Below are 18,881 nucleotides of genomic sequence, written 5' to 3' on the forward strand. Positions count from 1 at the left end.
CAAATAAAGTGATACTGCAGTATGACGAAAAAAGTCTTATAACAGTCATAGTATATAGTACGTGAAAAAAGTCACGATAGCACAGCGGTGCTCGACCAGAGAGTTCCTTAAGGGAGAAGAATATTTTTACTGTGCTGCTGAACAGAGAGGAGCGGACAAGGGAGGTTATAACTGGAAGTTGTAAAAATGTAAAAAGTTAAATATGTGCAGGACATGGAGCCTCGATTTTGTTCCACTATTGGGAACAATGTTGTATTTGTAGAATACATTATTTCCCTTTTTTTGTAAAATAAACTATCAAAGCAATTCAACTAAAGCTTTTTTTTATGATTTGAGAGGTGCGGGACTTGTATATTGCAGTGAAAAAGAGGTCCCATTGAATAAAGTTCAGAGGGTTAACCTCCAGTCATAAAAGACAGAAACGTTGTTTAACTTTTTAGTAAGGAACTATTTCATTTCTGATTTTTCATTTGGATTTGATAGAACTATAATTCAAAATGCTAGGAAAGACCTTGATTCTTTGTAACTCATCATTGGTAGTTTAAAACAAATGTAAAGTTTTGTAAAATATGACCATTTATTTCCCTCTTTTTTCAGTTCATTGAAACGTGTATTTATGTATTTATGTATTTGTCCACTAGGTGGCAGACACACAGGCTGTGGAGAGACGTATGTTGCTCAAATACTGATTTAAATCCTTAATTCTAAGGGCTACAGGCTCTTTTACAGTTACGTTTTATACTGTCTGCATATCTTATGCATTTAATACTTGACTGATTAAGCGTTCATTTGTCCCGTAATGAGCTCTCCACTGTTGGTTTTAGTTTAGTTGGTTTTAGTTAAATACTGAAGAATATCACCTGATAGTACGAGGTAAATTTAATTGAATTGTAATACAAATACCACTGCAGTCAGGTTCATAATAAAGCAAAGAACTTTTTTTCCGGGTTTGAGCACAGGTTTTATGATGCGTCAGGAGGGACAAATTTAAGTAGTTCGCCTCTCAAAATGGCGGATGAACCAACACGGGAGTGGAGCGACGAGGAGCTCAAAAGTGATGATTTGCCCAAAAAAGACCTTATAAAGTTCATCCAGGACAATGGAGCACACTCGGTATGTTTATCTTGTTAGTCCGGTTGTGATTCGAGATTGAATATCTGCAGGTTTAAATATTACCGCTCACTGGAGCTGCGGCATGCTGCGTGGTTAGCTAAGCGTAGCCACATCAGGACGGCTGTTTTAGCATCGTGGAGGGAAAATAGTACAACAATGCGGTCATATTTCTACCGAACAGTCCTGCGCATCTCATCACATAATTAATTCATGGCGTCTGGAGCAGAACGGTCGCGTTTACTGTTGAACATGATTTTTGTGTAAATTGGCCGTAATTAATTTGAGTCGGAGCAGCACGCGGATGACGTTAAAAACAGTGACTGTTACCGTCTGCTAACTTTCTCCCTTCTTATTGCATTTTCGCTTCCAGTTCCTCAACGAGCACAAGCTGCTGGGAAACATAAAAAGTGTCGCCAAAACGGCAAAGAAAGAACAACTGATAATTGCCTACAATCAGCTCTTCGAGGGCAAAGTAAGTGTGATATTAATGAGACTTTACATCAACCACACAGATTGCAGTGAACTCATTCAACAATGAATGTGTTTGTGTGTTTCATCTGCAGAGGTTTAAAGGATCAGAACCAGTCGAGGAAGTGACGGAGCAGGTCAGAGCTGTGAAAATTGAAGAGAAGCCCAAAGAAGCCGCAGAGGTTGTGGACGAGGTACTGGTCCAGGATGTTGAGTTTTATGGGGATAATTGTTGACAGGATGTTGATTTTTTTTTTTCGTCCGTTTTGCTCTGCACGTATACTTACATATAACTACTTCTCTTAGGGTCCGCCCAAGTACTTCAAGTCGGTGCTGAAGAAAGGGGACAAGAGCAACTTTCCAAAGAAAGGTGACAATGTGAGCTGCTGGTACACCGGGTCCTTGGAGGATGGAACCGTCTTCGACACCAATATTCCCACAAGTATGACAGACATGCACCTACACCCAAAATATTGTCAATCGGACCTGTTATAGATTAAATGAATATCCTATAAAGGTTCTGTCTTCAGGTTTAACCCAGTTTTCTCTCTGCAGCGGCAAGAAAGAAGAAGCAAACCAAACCCCTGACCTTTAAAGCCGGCCTGGGCAGAGTCATCAGAGGGGTGAGTCGTTATGTTTTGCTCTGCATCCAAAATTTCTTTTTAAGTCTTCGAGTATGACACTTCTTCTCCACTGCATGTAGTCATCAGTAACCCTTTACTTTCACAGTGGGATGAGGCCATTCTGACGATGAGCAAGGGTGAAACAGCTCGGGTGGAGATTGAACCAGAGTGGGCCTACGGGAGGAAGGGTCTCCCCGACTCAAAGTATCCTTTTCTCTGGCTGGTTTTATGCTTCACTGTGTAAATATTTATTTTAAACAATAAGGTTATGCGCAGTTCATTTTAGTTTAATTGTCCCTCCTACACCCGTGATCGGGTTTTTCCGGTATTTTTTGGGCGAGCCTCCTTTTGGGAGTGTCGGCAAACTATTGTTTCCTGTTCTGCAGTTATTGTTTGGATGAAAACTTTTTTAATTTAGCATTGACTGCTGTCTATTCCTTAACCTCAACTCTACCAGAATCCCCCCCAATGCAAAGCTGATCTTCGAGGTTGAGCTGGTGGCTGTGGATTAACTGATCACCGCTGACCAGCATGCACCGCAGTTTAAGACGGGACGAGAAAATGTTGAATTGCCTTGCTGTAAAGATTGACGTTAGAATGGCTTTTTTTTAATTGTAATGTTCTGGTTCTACTTTGTCTCATTCACCACGTTTAAAAGAAACGGGCAGTTATTAGTGTTTTAGGTTCTGGCCAAAATGTGATGGCTTGTCAATAATGTACATATGAGACACCCTGAAACCTTATTCTCTGCATTTTCTTTTGCATATACAATGTAAATGATTAATAAAACCTGTTTCAGAGACTAAATGTATGCAGCAGTTTCATTTATGGTTTTCATTTGATCTTTAGTGACCAATTTTAAAACTTTAGTTTGGTTGTGAAAATTGTGCAGCTTAACATGCATGTCACTAGTAGAGCAAAACTAGATTTGGCAGTTTCTCTGGTTTGGTATAAAGCTACAACTACATTCATCGTCACTGGTTTCAGATTTACTTTCACTAGTTCATCAAATGTTTACAGCAGATGCCAATTTAGATATGAGGGCAGAACTGCACATTAAGTTCAGACTTGATCTGCTCAGATATATTAACCTATGGAGATCATTACTGATTATCAATGAGGCAAATGTGAAAACAGTGAGATCTGCCATTTCCAAGGGATACCATAACTTGTGACTGGTATTTGATTAATTTGCAGTTTTGGTATTCACATCAAACCATGCGAGCTAGATGGGGTGAGTGTATCTGCACCCTTCCTAGTGACCAATGGCATCCAACAAGGTGGAATACTGTCACCTGCTCTTTTTAATCTATATATGGATGATCTTTCTAAAAAGTTAAGTGTAAGACAGGATGTATGGTGGTGGGGAAAAGTCTTGTGAACCATCTGATGTACACTGATGACTTAGTGGTCCTGGCTCCTTATAGCGCTGGTTTACAGCAGTTGCGCAGTCTGCTCACGGTATGGCGTGCAGTAAGACATCAAATTCAACTCTAAAAAGAGTGTTATCATAATTGCTAAAACCAAGGAGGACCAGAAGCTACATTTGCCCTCATTTTTTATGGGACGCCAAGAGCTGAATAGTGCATAAAATGAAATATTTGGGTCACATCAGGAATGACCTCAGTGATGATGACGATGTGCAGCGGCAGTGTTGCAAATTGTATGCTCAAGCTAATATGCTGGCATGTAAATTTCATGTGTACAGATGACGTTAAAACGGCTCTCTTCAGAGCCTACTGTACTCTACTGTATACAGCTTACCTGTAAGAACACTACTTTAATTGCAAGATAAACCACAAAATCTGTTATATTTTGTCCAAGCCAAATTTTTATTCTGTACAGCAGGATAACATTAAACCTGGTAAAAACAGATGGGTGGTGATCATGTTTCTCCTTCAGGGCATTGGGGCACTTAGGAGTTGGCGTTGGGTCCCTTCTTCTTTCCGAAGGTGGGCACCACGTTCACAAAGCGCCTGTTGTACTGGATGCGACGCTTGGCGCGGCCAGTCTTCTTTTTCTTCTTCTCCTGCTTTTCCACCTGGACAACATGACAGGAAGAGGAAACTGTTATTTCTCTCACATCATAATGTATGCTTCTTAAAGACTAGCTCATCCAAAACAGAAGAATGTAAAAGCCATTTCATAAATACACAACTAACTTGTGTAAAAGGGAGATTGTTTTTATTATTCTGTAACAAATCATAAGACCGTACCTTGGGAGTCTGTCCCCTCACTTTTCCGGCACGGGCCAGAGAGCCGTGAACCTTACCTTGAGGGAAGAAGGAAATTGTTAATTGTGATATTTCCCAGACAAACTAAAACTTCTGCCATTGTTCACAACACTAACATGGGGGCCATTTGTGTGCTCATCCATGATTATCTTAAATATCATGGCTCGTGCCACAGTGGTGCTTGTTTGGTTTAACATGACTGGTCCTAAACAAACAGCAGTATTGCCAGATAAAACAAAAAATTGTCAAATGCTCTTTCACAATTGAAATGTACGTGATAAACTGGAAACACTGGCATCTGTCCTCGCTGTAAATGCACAATGCAGATGTGTGTACTGACCTCCCAGCAGCCTGCCAGCTACCTCCAGGGTGCAGAGATCTGAGACACCACAGGATGCAAGGGAGGCCTCATCCTCTAGTGGGCATCCAGCGAGCAACAGGACCTGGTCCTCAACCAGGAGACCCTCCAGACCCTGGACATGGGCCTGAGAGACAAAGCGAAGAATAAACGTTTAATCATCATAACCAAAGAGTGTGTGTGTGTGTGTGTAGAGGGGTTTTGATGGTCTTCGCTGAGTGACTCACAGCAGGAAAAGAGAAGGAAGGTTAAGAAAACAACTTATAAGTTATGGTATATAGTATTTACAATACATGTATTTAATGTAAGCTACTAAGAGTATTCATCATGCAGAATGGCCCAGTCCAGAAGAATACACATTAGACCGTTTGATTACGATCATTGATGCATTAATGGGCTCTTCGCTTTTAATCTATAAAAACAAGTAACTACGTAACTTAAGCACAGTACTTGAATAATAAATGTACTTTGTGACATTCCACCATTGTTAAATAAATTTAATACGTTTTTCCAACTCTATTCAAAGTTGTTAAGCATTCTGTCTACTCAACACTAAATTCAAAATTAAGCTGGAAGGTAAGCAGCAACAGTTTTTAGTTGTTTTCTGCGCTGGCTTATCAAAAATAAATCTCAGGTTCTCTCCAGCTTGTAGTCACATTACCTTGATTTGTCCAACAGTCTCCTGTCCGGTCACCTCAAGGGTGTGAGTGTTCTGGGCACGCAAGAAGAGCTGCATCTTGATGCTGGAAGAAAAAGAAAAGAGACGTTGGTCATCATCAGTGTTGCTATACTGCGGAAATCAGCTTGTGGCATTAGCGTTATTTGTGAATGCAAACATTGGCCACCGAGCCCCGCCACGAACGAACTATAACGTGGGAATACATTAAGAAAGTATATCCTGTCACAAAACGGGTAGGTAGTAAAAAATAACAGTAGAAATCAACATGCCGGGAGGTGGAATAGACATGCCTCTCTCGTTAGCTTGCTAATGCTATGTTAGCTTCACTAGCCGCATGGGGCACGCGCTTCATAAAGTCGCTTAAAAACACATGAAATATGGGTTACATTGTTCAAATAAAGTACAATGTAAGATTAATGTTTATATAGGAGCTACATTCACGCACTCAAAACATACCTGTGTTTCACAATACTAGCGTTTTTCACTTAAATTGCACAGGCCTTACCTCGTTTGATGCTAGTCGTTCAACGCTAGGCATAGAAAGGGCTGTTTAAGGGTCGACACTGCGCATGTGTGGATTTTACGTAAACCAAATCGGAAGCAGTGGCCACGCCCACCACGTTTTGGAGGCCGCTTCAATTACTTAAGTATCAATTGTCTTTTACGTTGTTTTTATGCATTAAAACAGCACACAGCTCCTTAATCCGTAAGGTTAGGACACAATCATTTAATATTATGCCACACGAGGTCATTATGAGCAGTTAGGTTTATTTAGATAGTTTTAAACTATGGATTAGTTCCTTCACGTGGTTCATAAATAGAAAAATAAGCTGTCAGCTCGTTACTTTTAAAACGTCACTTTTCAGCGCAGGTGAAATATGTCACAACTATTAGGTTTATAGGATAAAAAAATATATTCTTGAAATATATTAAGTTGTGTTATGACTGTAAATAACTGATCTACATACATTCTATTTGAGTCATTAAGGAACCAAAACAAGACACTTCAGGATATCAATCTCTTTATTATGAAATCAAGACAAAATAAAAAAGGAGGAACTCTTCATTTTCTTTATGGAAGCATTACCATGAAATATTAAAAATCTTTCAGTTTTTGGGGGGTGTACACAACTCAGAAGTACATCAATGAATATCTCCTTTACCAGTTTAAATCTTACAACACAAAGAAAGAGACCAAACCAAGTCATCCAATCTAAGAATTTAAACGCTTTAATCACACAAGAAAAAATAGATCTGCCTTCAGTCACAAATAACATGCATTGAAGAACCAAAAAAGCAACCAGTGTTGGAGATGAATGTAGCAATCAATGTGTTTCTATTCTTTTATTAAACATGACTGATCAAGACGACTGTCAGAGGCCTGTGTGTTGTATTCCAACCAATTGGCTACACAGTGTAACTAATTAGAAGCACACTTTAAAGCAGAAAGAAGGAACAAATCAGCTTCAGTGGTTGGTTTGGAAGCTCCATGACACCATGTTAAGTAGCCCCGTTTAGACATGTAGGCAGGGCACAAAGGATGCTTTCCTCTGAGTCTCCATCTTAAATGTCAGGATTTAGTCCATCATGTAGGGGGAGGGGGGTAGTACTGGTTATACTGGGCATATTGGTTGTACTGTCCCCAGGAGTTTTGTCCCCAACCGCCGTACTGCTGCTGAAAAGGGAAAGAGACCAAAAAAAGATAAATTTACCACGAATCACTGCCATCTTCAACAGGCAAACAAAACATGAGCCTAACTAGTGTACTTTTGTCTGCTCAAAATAAATATAACTGTAAATGGCCATACATGACTGGTTAGACACAAACTAAATGTAGAGAAACCTTTTTTTAGTGCCATCAACTGCTCAGATAAGAAACCCACCTGGTACCAGTTGTTGTATGCAGAGTTGTTTGCCTGAGCGTCGGTCGCTGCGTTGACATCACCCGAGGAACCGTCCTCCACACGCTGTCTCTTGGAATCAGGCTCCTGAGAGCTGGAGACGAACAGTTTCAAGTTAATAAAACCCCCTTTTTAAATAGTTCACCAAGAAATAAAAGATGATTAGGTGCCATTCACTGTGATTTAATGACCAACGACAGAACACATACAGACATACATGTCTCGAATATGGGACAATTTGGACACGAGACACATGATCAATAATATTAAACTTTGCAAACAGCGCTCTGTGCAGAAGAGGGGCGGGGCTTCAGGCCTCAGTGGACCGAGTCCAGCATGTCCTCTTGCTGCCGCATGCTGGACAAAGCCTGTTAATGTCACATGGATGCTGGATATACTGAGGTTACACAAATGATTGATAAAACATTACAGCTGGAACCTTCTTCAGTGACCGAGTCAACCCGAGCAGGGAGCCTACTGGAAGGAGGATCGAACCAGAGTGTATATCACAGATGTCTGGGCTGTATTTCCTCACAGTATATGGACTTGATACTACTAACTTATAATGTTCTCACCAGCCAAAGGTGTGGTTTTTCAGGAGTGGCTTCATTGAAGTAAGGCAAACAGTCTCTTTACTTTTCACCCTCTAACTGGAATGTTGGTATTGGCAGTGGTAGAAAAAGACGGCAACTCAAAAGCTTTTTTTTGAAGTCTGGCGTACAAACTCATCAGGGGTGAAAAAGGTGACAAAGATGCAAAGTGTGAAATGTATGAGTGTTGAGAAAGCTGCAAGCAGCAAAACCACAGGCCGAGCATTTGGCCCGTTCTGAGAAAAGGAAGTGAACAAGTGAAAATAACAATGTGTTGATGCGACCCGAGCCCTGTTCCATTATCCACCTGTCATACCCGTTCTCGGCCTTCCTCTTTGAGGGTTCGCTTTCTTTCTGTAGCTTCTGGTGCTCCTCATATGCGGCCACAAGCCTGAAAAGACGTAAAATAAATAAAAAATTACTCAATGTCAAACATGATAAAAGGAATAAAAGCACATCGTCTCTAGAAGTAACAATAAAACTCACACATTGATGTCGCTGCCAAAGTCCTCGAGGAACTCAACCTTGCGCTGGCAGAAGACGAGGCGGGACTCAAGGGGCATCTGGCTCTTCAGGGCCCGGTCGAAACAAGCCAAGATCTCAGCCTCGTTCTGCAGGACATCCCCGCTGTACTCCAGCTCGAGCAGGTTAAGAAAGAGCTTTGGACTCGTCTGTAAAGACACAAAAATATTAGTGTGTAAAACAGCCATTGTGGAAAGTTGTACAAATCACAATAACTGTAATCCGGTAGACATAAATATAAAACTATACATGCAAGTTACACAAATGCAACACCGACAAGTGTTAACCAATCAGATGTCCCGTTTAGGGAAGACAACGTGTTCACTGATGTGAGGACGTCTAGTTCCTGCAGCAGTTCAGAGAAGAAGTGATCGAATGATGTTGTTAGTGTGTTGGTCTGTAGACACTGTTGAACATTGTACTGGCATCTAAAGAGGGCTACATCACCCAAGAGTGTGAAAATTAATAAATAGAACCTTTAATAAGCATGGCTTTTCACCTGGTCTTTCTCAATGGCATCCAGCAGCACTTTCCTGGCCTTGCTCAGACTTCTCTGCACCTTCATCATCTGCCTGGCCAGCTTCACAGCATAGAACGATGTCTCGGTGACATTCTTCGCGGACTCCATGGCCTCTCTCAACAGGGCCTCCGCCTCCTCCAAGTTACCGTGGCGGCGCTCAAGACTGACCCTCCGAAGGCGCACCATGGCCAGACCCGGGACCGCTTCCTCCAGGGACTTCAGGATGCTACGAGCCTCCTCTACATTACCTGGTTACAGAAAAGAAGCACAATACTGTCAGCATGGCATAACATAAGAAATTATATTAGTCCGTTAGAGACGTCCCATCAAAATCTCCATGGTAATTTGACTGAGTTCAAGTTGCATGCTGGTTTTAAAGAGGAACGCTCACCTTGCTGCTCCTCAAAAGCAGCCCACAGCAGATGGATGGCAGGTTTCTTGGGCATATGAATGGTAGACGCCTTCTTGTAGACATGTCTCACACCATCAATGCTGTAGCCCTCTAGATATTTTGCATACTTCAGAGTGAAAAACAGAGCGAGTTGGAAGAGATGTAGGAGAAAAAGGAGAGGAGAAGAACAGAGGAGAAAGGCAAAAGCGACAACACATTTTAAACCTAAATTTTCAGGTTAACAGAAACTGAATTTCTTCATTGACAAGATCGTTTTTAGAAATTTTCTGTGTAAACCCATCAGCACCTTCATGGAACCAATTAGATAAGTTTCTGTAAGGTAGTGGGAGACGAAGAAGATGCAACGTAGTAGTTGGCAAATGCTGCAGTCAAATCTTGTGTGGCAAGCTGGCCATCCCCTAATACAACAGATACAGTCAAATATCAACGTTACACGCAAAGAGAGTGCAGGACGATTTACTGTGTCGATGTGATATCATCGTTGGTGGGGAAGTGCAGGGAGGTAGCGGGAGTGAGAGAGAGGTTGAAGGCCACATTACCTTGGTCCAGAAGTCCTCGTAGAGTGCACAAGCGATGAGGCATCGTTCAAAAAGAACAACCACGCGCTCAGGGATCCCATTCTCAATTTCAAAGTCCAGGTACTCCTTCCAGTTGTTCAGCTGGGTCTTCTCTAAGGCTTTGACGTGGAAGTATGGTCTTTTAATCTAAAAATAAATAAATAAATTGTTTAACATTGTCGAAAAATAAAATATTTTCAACCATTAACATCGTGGCGGAGAAAACGAGACGCGTACCCCTTCTTCAAAGGTCCAGCGCTTGCTGACTTCATGTTCGTTGTGGTTGAACACCTCCTGCCGAACCTCGATCACCTTGTGGCGCATATTCTCGATCTCGGTCACTCTCTACATAAAGACACACAAAAACCACATGGTCAACACCAACATGCATTCTTCACAGACTACATTCTCCACTTGATGTAGAAACTGCTAGTCCTGCAGCCAAGGATTTACATCACCATGAGCTTGCCACAGACAAGAAGCCTGGGGAGGGGGGGAGGAATGTATGCACCCTGCATATCAGTCACTGGGTGCAGGGGCCGGGCCTCAGTTGATCCTGTTAGTTTTAGGGCGATTCCCTGACTGGATGCCAACTTGAATCCACCCAGGACATTCAATGGCTTGGCTGCTGACATAAAGACACCTCTTCACACCTGAACAAAGCTTTCCATCTCATGGAGAACAGGCAAGCTCCTGCTAAACCCTGCAAACAGTGCTTTGGTAAATGTGTCTCCCTTGCAGGAGGCAAGTGGATGTTCACCTTTGCAGGATCCACAAGATCATCTGTACCAGGTGGCAACTCCTCCTGAGCAATAGGCGTCTCCTCGACATCGCCAATCATCGCCAACAGGCTGGCTTTAGAGAGCTCGAGCCTCAGCTGAACGAACTCCTCTTCTGACAAGTAGTGTTTGGGGTTGTTGTCCTGCACGTGATCTTTGAACCTGCAAAGATTAAAAACAGGAAAATAAGATTCAACTCAAAGACCGGTCAAAGACATGTAGGTGTAAAACTAAGACGACTGTACATAAAAGTAGATCCATTTCTAACTACAGAGGACCGGATAGAAAAGGACAACATTGCTGCAACCAGAGCTTTATACAGTCTTTCCCCTACCTCTGGAAGTGCTGGGAATACAGCTGGGTTGGGATGCCCAAGATGCGGTCATAGATGGCGGTGACATTAGCTAGTTTCTCCTGCTCCGTCTCCCAGTTGATGAAGGACTCCCACAGACGGTCTGAGCGAAAGTCTGTGCCTGCTGCAAGCACTGCATGTTCAAAGGCACTGAGAGGAGAACATAACAGGAAAGATTGTGAATATTGTGCAACTTTGTGCTGTCTCCTCAAACATCTGGTTAAAAATCATTTGAAGAAAAATAGGGACATTAAGACTTAATATCTTTAAATGTAGGACGCTTCCGCTGTCATATGAGAAAGCGTCACATAACAAGGAGGAAAAAAAACAATCTATTAAGTAAGAGTCCTTTACTTACGCTCGAATGCGTCCCTCGGTCTCTGGGTCACTCAGGTCTGAGTTATCTTTGATGTAGGTCAGGTAATGCAGCCACAGATCCACACTGAGAGGGATGGCCTGCAAGCCTCTTCTATATACCTTGAGAGAGACCAAACGAGCCCGTCAATGGCTGGACTCTTTACTGTATTCATTAAAGTCACTCTCATTAGCCCGCTGGTTTCATGCCTGATTAATAACAGTTGCTGTTTGCTACATGGTCTTGAGTCATGTAGCTTCACCAAAGACTAAACTATAGAAAAGTAGAAAATAACGCATGTGTGTCCATACGATATTTATATTTACCTCTTCTGCAATCTGTATATTCTCGTGCTTTTTCTCAATATCAGCATACTTCTTCCAGTAGCCATAGCAGTAGGGATAATGGAGGAAGAACGCATCAAATGCACTTCTCACAGCTGGAAGGGCATTCTGCAAGGGAGAGAGGCAACACAAATAATATTTACTCTTTCCCGTTTCGTATAATAATCCTACTGTTCGATTTTGGTAATATACAAACATATCTGAATAACCTGCATGTCTTCTCTTACCTCTTGCTCCACAAACTGCAGCAAGTAGACCCAGCCATTGAAGTCTTCTGGGTTGTCCTCGCATCCTTTGAAGAGTTTTTCAAACTCACTTGGCAGCTCTGGCTCAGGAAAAGTTGATTCTTCCGTTGTCTCTTTGAGTGGTTCTTCCAGCTCCATGCCATCCTCTGTCACCTGCGGGACCTCAGTCCCATCTGGAGACGGTAACAAGAAATTATGACGTTCACCTCGTAGAGGAGCAAGCAAGGCGTTGGCAGTAAATTAGTTTTAGTTCGTCGGCTTGCATTGTAGTTAAGATGTTACAAAAAAGTGCATTGTGATGCTGAACCATCCTAAATCGTAACACGTTTTCACTTAAGTTATAGATCTATTGTTGTAATGTAAGGGGACCAATTTTGACAACAACTTATCAACTATTTTGATTACCTTGACTGCTATCCTGAACCACAGGTTCTGGCTCTACAGTCATCTCCTGGCCATCTTGCTCAGATTCTCCAGACTCTGGTTTGTGTTCTGCTGGCTGTTCTGGCTGTTCTTCCATTTCTGCAGGCTGAGGTGGAGGTGGTGGCTGCTCAACTTGGAAGAGCTGAGCACTAGCAATCTGAAACTGTTCCACAGCCTTCTCCACATATCCCAGCTCTGGGGAATTCATCTGCTCGTCTGGTGACTGCTGTTGCATCTGGGATGCATCCTGGGACGCATCCGAGTCCTCTGGCAAGATATTGGTGAGTGGTTCTGGAGTAATCTGGTCAGGGGACCAGTCTGCAGTTTGGCCTATAACAGGCAGGTCAGGAAGAAAGGCATCCCCGTTGCTCTCCATGGCAGGGGACTCAGTGTCCAGCATTCCAGTGATGGGGTCGTCTGAAAGTTGCAGTTCTGTTGAAAAGCAGGATGGATTATTACTAGAGCTGCAACATTAGTCAATTAACAACTAAAATATCAACTATTTTGATAATTAATTACATGGAAACCACAGTAGGCGCGGGGAGTTAGTTTCAATACGTGTTGAAACTAGAAGCCGCAGCTGTTGCTACACGATACTTCCTTGTTCACACATTAAATAGACCCTAACGTTAGCCAGCACCACTAAAAATAATGTCACGTTAACCCCGTGACGTTAATGTTGCGTGTCCCGTCGAAAGCTAATGCTAGGTTTAGCCGTGGTTGCTGTTTGAGGCCATGTTTGCAGTCAAAGTTCAATCAGAAGTTGGGCCCTGACTGCAGTCTATTTCCTGAGAAGCATCACAGCACTCGAGCGACCACAGGTTTTGACGTTGCACGTGAACTCGGATTACGGTAATTTAGTGACGTTAATGTTAACTAACGTTACTAATTCCATCGTACCTGTGCCACATGATTTGGTATTAGCAAAGTGTAACCAACAATGCATCGATTGCTTCACAATTTCGTTTCACCTTAAGCTAACTAACGTTAGATCAAATACAACGTGCTACGTATTTGCCTCAGTCTCCAGATATTAGTCGGCACCCAACGGCTTCTCCACGTTAGCTAGCATGCTAACGTTGGGCAATTTCCGTAGCTAACGTTAGCACTAGCAGCTAGCGTTAGCTGGCTTCTAAGTTACCACGATAGTAGTCAATATACGTTTTAGGATCTTACCTGTGTCTTCCATGAAATTTTGGTCAACCTTGTAAACTTGTGTGCAGCTTTAGAAGTCACTTAATTTAACCTAAAAATGGACAGGCGCGCTTCGCCCACCATACTTATCTTAAGAGGAAGAACCTAGAGAGGATGTGCGCACGCGCGAAGTAGCGCCCCACCCACATGTGTGTGGTGACGACGTTTGAAATAAAAGTTTTCAAATATGCTTCACGATATCATTAATAAACAAAAAATTGGGAAATAAACGTGGTTACGGGTGACCTACGGAATACGAGAGGTTGAGTCATGTAGCCTTTACTGTGGCGGAACTATTTTGACTCTTTGTGAGAATGACATGTATATATTATTATTATTCAACTTTATTTCCAGACACATTAATCCATTTAGCAACAAAAACTATAGTCAATGGTTGAGAGGGATTAGTAGACGGTGGGTGGCTCATCTATAAAGACTTGCCGACATAAACCTGCACAGGACAGCACGCAGAATGTAACATCTTCCACGTGGTTATAATTACACTGAAATTAAATTACTATAGTTTTTACAGAGGTGATGGGCAGCATATTACTCTTCTCTCTGCTAATGCTCTACAACACAACTTTCCTGTTTATCATAATTTATTATCTTACTAAATATCAGCATTTTATGGATTTTGTTATTGCTCCCATAACCTTACCTCTATGCGACGTACGGTTGTTTAGTAAGGCTAAATTGTGTTTTGAGTCAGTTTAAATAAGCATGTCTCATATAACAGGCTGCTTGCTGCAGTGTGTCACACTGTAGTTCCCCCTTTGCCTTTTTGCTCACAGCCGTAGACTCACAACCTCCACGTAATCACACTGGAACCGGTTTTGAATGAATGATCAGACATGTCGGAAAGACCCGGCTGTAAACCCCCCTTCTGAGATGACTAGGCCCACTAAATCCTGACATCTGTTTCATGTGTACAGCTCTATATCTAAATATTGTGCCAGACTCAATATTAGAGGCGATTTAATTCATAATGAACGCTCAAATGGCGTCAACGCTACAGTTACTGGACCGGTCTGCAGTTCAGTGGCTGTGAAGCGCGCATGCGAAATGGCGTATGGTGCTTTTAAGTGCAGTCGTAAATCTTGAAATTGAAGTGCCCACCCTTGACTTTAGATGTTTACTGTGTTTAATTATTGTAAATGATAAATGTATAATACATATCTATATTAATGATATTTAAATGGTGAATTATTAAGGTAAAAAAATGCCAAATAATAATTATTTCAGATTATTTGATTGTAAGACAACAATACTGTCAGTATTACTGCTGATGTTCTGTGAGTTTTATTTTTAGGTGGCACACTGTTTCTGAAACAAAGCAACTGCAGCTATTTATTTTGTTTATGCTGTGGTTTAACTCCTCCCGTTGTTGCATTTTCTGCCAGCTCGCCCTGGTTAAATAAAGGTAAAATAAATAAAACTTTTCATCTTGATGATGTAGAAGTGTACTCCAGGTTTTGTACTGAATGACACCCATGCAGGGTGTGGTCAAAGGTGCAACAGACTTGAAACTTTTAACCAGAAGGGGCAGTGCAACACTGCTTCAACTTTATATCAAAACCACTGGAACTGGAATCTTATTTATAACATTTCATGTTAATGATTCAGAACTCAAAATCTCAGCGAATCCTCTTCACCAGGACTGTTTGGATGGTGTTTGTTCTAGTTTGACTTGTAACTAAACAACCCACAAAGCGTCATCAGATTTCAATTAAAATATTGCTAAATCCTGATTTTGCACAGAACGTGGCATCACCTTTTTTTCGAAATGATGTTTTTTAAAACTAGTGAGAAGATCATCGGAAATTAAATTAATAAAGAAATCTCAAATGTGAAATAACCACGCGTTTTAAAAGTATTTTCGAATTGACCAGCGCCAAAACTTCAAAATCAACATACAAGCATTGCATCTGTGTAATCAAAACAGCAGTTACCTATAAAATAAATCAAATAAAAACTTTGAAATAATATAGTAATAAGCTCATCAATAAACGTGATTATTAATGTATTTGATACAGCCTACTATAATCACAATGATATAAAACAAAAAAATAAAACAGATCAACAATAACCGTATAAAAGCAGTGTATGCGCAGCTTATTGTGGGATGTTTTTTGTTTGTTTTGTTTGCGTCTTCAGATTTCGGAGCTCATGAGGAGCCCCTGAACGCAGCAGCAGTGTGTGTGAGAGCAGCGTAGAGGAAGTGGCGGCTGATCTGGGTCCGCACCTTTTCCGGTAACACAGCACCCGCCACCGCCGTGACTGAACGGCTGGGGAAGAGAGAGAGAGAGAGGGGAAGGAAGAGAGAGACAGAGAGCGGCAAGAGAGGGGAGAAACGGCCGGGGGACTGGGGGATGATTGCCGCAGACCTAGGTACGTATTCTTTGTTTTTCTGCAGCCTTTCCGTCCGCAGAGAGAACATTTTTTTCGGATCCAAAGTTGTCCTCTGTGCGCTACTAACACCCCTCCCTTCTTCTGAACCCGCTCTTGTGTCACAGGGGGTAGACGGAAGAAAGTCGGATGAATCAATGACCTTTTTTGAACACGCTCTTCCTCTGGATGTCCCGCTGCAGAGACGGACAAGGGAGCTTGTATTTGGGTGTGTTTTGATCACAAGAAAACCCACCACCGTGCTTCTGAAATCCACCGACTGGGATCTGCTAAAGGGCAAGTGTGGACAGCCGGCAGACAAGGAGGAAGTGGGAACCTCGGGCTTGGACAGGGCCTGATTTGATACACTGTTATTTTCAGTAGAAGAAGAAAAAAAATCGACTCTGTTTCAAGTCCAGCTGGACTGAGAGTAAGTGGATTTTTTTTACTTGAAATGTGGATTTTGAAGGTCTGCGTTTGAAACAAGGGGATGTCATATTTTCTTCCTACATCGGAGGGCAGTGGATCATAAAAATATATCCCCACCCAATACTACGAGGACACGCGCACACTGCTCCGATTGAGGGCTCGAAGTCACCAGCTCAGGTCAGATCATCATAGTCCAGTTATTGTAGTGGTCCGTTATCCAACTGTACCAACTTGAGAAGTCACCGCCTTTTGAGTATTGACACTCGTGTCAGCCCACCGCTGGTCACGTGGAGGGCTTTCACACACACTGAAACTAACTTTGTATTTTTTTCCATCATAAGAGAAGTCTTGTTTTTTTGTTTTTTTTTACTTACAAAGTATTTATGCACAGCAAACAAGATGGGCAAAATGATCTCAAAGATATTTGGCAACAAGGAGATGAGAATATTGATGCTTGGACTTGATGCTGCTGGTAAAACCACCGTCCTGTACAAGCTGAAACTGGGACAGTCGGTCACCACCATCCCCACCGTTGGCTTCAACGTGGAGACCGTCACCTATAAGAATGTGAAGTTCAACGTGTGGGATGTTGGGGGGCAGGACAAGATCAGGCCCCTTTGGAGACATTACTACACGGGCACCCAGGGCCTCATTTTCGTGGTGGACTGCGCCGACAGGGACCGGATCGACGAGGCGAAGCAGGAGCTCCACCGAATCATCAACGACCGGGAGATGAGGGACGCCATCATCCTGATCTTCGCCAACAAACAAGACCTCCCAGATGCCATGAAGCCCCACGAGATCCAGGAGAAGCTGGGCCTGACCCGGATCAGGGATAGAAATTGGTACGTTCAGCCCTCGTGTGCGACAACAGGGGATGGACTATACGAGGGCCTGACCTGGCTTACCTCAAATTACAAATCTTAATGTTTCTCCCCTCACCAGCCTGGACACTTGGATGCAAAAAAAAGAAAAAAATAGAAATAAGTAGCTGAGAATGAAAAAAAAAAAATGCAATCTGAAGCAATTAATACCACAACCTCTCTGCTGAGTGTATATCAAAGAGAGTAGCAATTATATTTTGTTTTATTTTTCTTTTTGATAATGATTACTTCAATATAACCCCAGATTTCATTTAAACAAAAGACAATTTATTTTTTTGGCTGTTTTTCTTTCTCTTTTTTTGTAGTTTGCTTTGGTTCACATTCTGTATAATCAGTTCTGTTTAAATATACATTACGCTTACTTTTGAACTCTTTCATTTGCCTCCTTTTTGTATAATTTCTTTTAGGGGTCTTTTGGGACACACATGTATAGGTTTTGCCCCCGCTTAGCTCTTATTCAGTATTCTCATGACCCAGCTGCATATCCAAAGGATGGGAAACTCCAGAAACCATCGCCTACATCAGCATATCACTTTCATGGCTGAAACTGCCGCTGTAATTTGAACGACTGTGTGTTATGGATGTGTTTCTAAATTGATTGTATTGGGATCGTTGAGGAAATGTGTTCGTACTTATTTCCTGTGCCGTGGTCGCATCCATCATGTCTACTGTCGCGGATTGTTGTGAAAGACACTATGTGGACGCTGGATATTCACACACACACACACTGTGATATGGATATATGTTTTTGTTGTTTCAGGGTCTGAATCTGTTACCACCAGTCTAATTGCCGCCTCTTTTGTTTCTCCCAGAGCTTCCATTACTGTTGAGTATTTGTAGTTTCAGCTGCCTGAGGAGGGGCCCGGGTTACAGGTGCCCCAGAATCCAGACAGTTCCTGCGGCAGAAGGTGTTCTCAACTGCTGAGTTTGCACTTTTACCAACTAGCTGGCTGTGCACATTTAGATTTTCTGTGACTGACTTTTGGACCTCAGCAAATGTTTACGAAGTTCCCAACCGTCTCCAATGTAGGTGCTTCAGTGACTGCAAGCCTTCTCCGTTAAGGTCCTGCAGACGCATATCAAATCTCTGTTCATACTTCATAGACACTGCTGTGTTTTTATTTTATTTTGTTCCCTTTTTTATTTTTTGCTATGCTGATGAAATAATAAAAAAAATATATCCAGATCAGAACGGAAGTAACGCCTTTTCAATACGCAGCTGCAACCGTGAAGAAGAGCATCAAAAGTAATACTTCACTTCTGAAAGAGTCGTGCTGGTGAAAGAAGGAAGTGAGAGTTTAGGATGTCGAAAGACGGACCAGTCGGAGCGAAGTGAGCTGAGCCTCGGCCTCTTTGCTCTCTGCACTTGCGTGTGTGAGTCACTAGCTGTGAATAAATGATGAGCTCTCTAGTTTCAGAGTACTGATTGTCAGGTAAACCGCGCTTTGCCGCTGGTCTCAGAGTATCGCTTTTGTCGACGAGGGAGCGGCTCCTCGGGTGGCTTTTGACAT

At 42.2% G+C, this 18,881-nt stretch overlaps 4 protein-coding genes across 7 annotated transcripts; 2 read left to right on the forward strand and 2 right to left on the reverse strand.

Moving 5' to 3' along the window:
- The first annotated feature begins 981 nt into the window (after positions 1 to 981).
- fkbp3 (FKBP prolyl isomerase 3) lies at positions 982 to 3,011 on the forward strand. The gene is made up of 7 exons (XM_079291474.1): positions 982 to 1,113; positions 1,484 to 1,585; positions 1,677 to 1,775; positions 1,888 to 2,023; positions 2,137 to 2,204; positions 2,311 to 2,408; positions 2,662 to 3,011. Exons 1-7 carry the CDS (start codon positions 1,009 to 1,011, stop codon positions 2,714 to 2,716), a joined length of 663 nt encoding a protein of 220 aa, XP_079147600.1. The 5' UTR covers positions 982 to 1,008; the 3' UTR covers positions 2,717 to 3,011.
- A 1,001-nt stretch (positions 3,012 to 4,012) lies between these two features.
- Positions 4,013 to 6,043, reverse strand: faua (FAU ubiquitin like and ribosomal protein S30 fusion a). Its single transcript, XM_079291476.1, has 5 exons — positions 5,981 to 6,043; positions 5,458 to 5,539; positions 4,779 to 4,923; positions 4,421 to 4,476; positions 4,013 to 4,245 (listed from the first exon to the last, which is right to left on the reverse strand). Exons 2-5 carry the CDS (start codon positions 5,530 to 5,532, stop codon positions 4,120 to 4,122), a joined length of 402 nt encoding a protein of 133 aa, XP_079147602.1. The 5' UTR covers positions 5,533 to 5,539; positions 5,981 to 6,043; the 3' UTR covers positions 4,013 to 4,119.
- A 639-nt stretch (positions 6,044 to 6,682) lies between these two features.
- prpf39 (PRP39 pre-mRNA processing factor 39 homolog (yeast)) lies at positions 6,683 to 13,775 on the reverse strand. Of its 4 annotated transcripts, none has more exons than XM_079291468.1 (15): positions 13,652 to 13,775; positions 12,458 to 12,907; positions 12,035 to 12,225; positions 11,790 to 11,915; positions 11,467 to 11,585; positions 11,091 to 11,258; positions 10,738 to 10,918; positions 10,215 to 10,322; positions 9,960 to 10,124; positions 9,400 to 9,526; positions 8,988 to 9,256; positions 8,453 to 8,637; positions 8,283 to 8,357; positions 7,359 to 7,470; positions 6,683 to 7,147 (listed from the first exon to the last, which is right to left on the reverse strand). In XM_079291468.1, exons 1-15 carry the CDS (start codon positions 13,662 to 13,664, stop codon positions 7,061 to 7,063), a joined length of 2,376 nt encoding a protein of 791 aa, XP_079147594.1. In that variant the 5' UTR covers positions 13,665 to 13,775; the 3' UTR covers positions 6,683 to 7,060. The 4 variants fall into 4 exon arrangements, with proteins under 4 accessions (XP_079147594.1, XP_079147593.1, XP_079147592.1 ...); XM_079291467.1 differs by having other exon boundaries at positions 6,683 to 7,150; XM_079291466.1 differs by having other exon boundaries at positions 8,274 to 8,357.
- Positions 13,776 to 15,916: 2,141 nt separating this feature from the next.
- arf6a (ADP-ribosylation factor 6a) lies at positions 15,917 to 18,562 on the forward strand. The gene is made up of 2 exons (XM_079291475.1): positions 15,917 to 16,060; positions 16,186 to 18,562. Exon 2 carries the CDS (start codon positions 16,886 to 16,888, stop codon positions 17,411 to 17,413), a length of 528 nt encoding a protein of 175 aa, XP_079147601.1. The 5' UTR covers positions 15,917 to 16,060; positions 16,186 to 16,885; the 3' UTR covers positions 17,414 to 18,562.
- The last annotated feature ends 319 nt before the right edge of the window (positions 18,563 to 18,881 follow it).

Source organism: Melanostigma gelatinosum (genome assembly GCF_949748355.1).
Source record: "Melanostigma gelatinosum genome assembly, chromosome: 19".
Lineage (NCBI taxonomy): Eukaryota > Metazoa > Chordata > Actinopteri > Perciformes > Zoarcidae > Melanostigma > Melanostigma gelatinosum.

Coding starts and splice junctions, on each gene's coding strand:
- prpf39 (XM_079291465.1), bottom strand. Junction 11,916..12,034: donor TGCAGTTTGTGGAGCAAGAG/GTAAGAGAAGAC, acceptor TCTCCCTTGCAG/AATGCCCTTCCAGCTGTGAG. Junction 11,586..11,789: donor ATATACAGATTGCAGAAGAG/GTAAATATAAAT, acceptor GTCTCTCTCAAG/GTATATAGAAGAGGCTTGCA.
- fkbp3 (XM_079291474.1), top strand. CDS start 1,009: ATGGCGGATGAACCAACACGGGAGTGGAGCGACGAGGAGCTCAAAAGT. Junction 1,114..1,483: donor AGGACAATGGAGCACACTCG/GTATGTTTATCT, acceptor TTTCGCTTCCAG/TTCCTCAACGAGCACAAGCT. Junction 1,776..1,887: donor CCGCAGAGGTTGTGGACGAG/GTACTGGTCCAG, acceptor TACTTCTCTTAG/GGTCCGCCCAAGTACTTCAA.
- faua (XM_079291476.1), bottom strand. CDS start 5,532: ATGCAGCTCTTCTTGCGTGCCCAGAACACTCACACCCTTGAGGTGACC. Junction 4,477..4,778: donor AGCTGGCAGGCTGCTGGGAG/GTCAGTACACAC, acceptor TCTTCCCTCAAG/GTAAGGTTCACGGCTCTCTG. Junction 4,246..4,420: donor TGAGGGGACAGACTCCCAAG/GTACGGTCTTAT, acceptor CATGTTGTCCAG/GTGGAAAAGCAGGAGAAGAA.
- arf6a (XM_079291475.1), top strand. CDS start 16,886: ATGGGCAAAATGATCTCAAAGATATTTGGCAACAAGGAGATGAGAATA.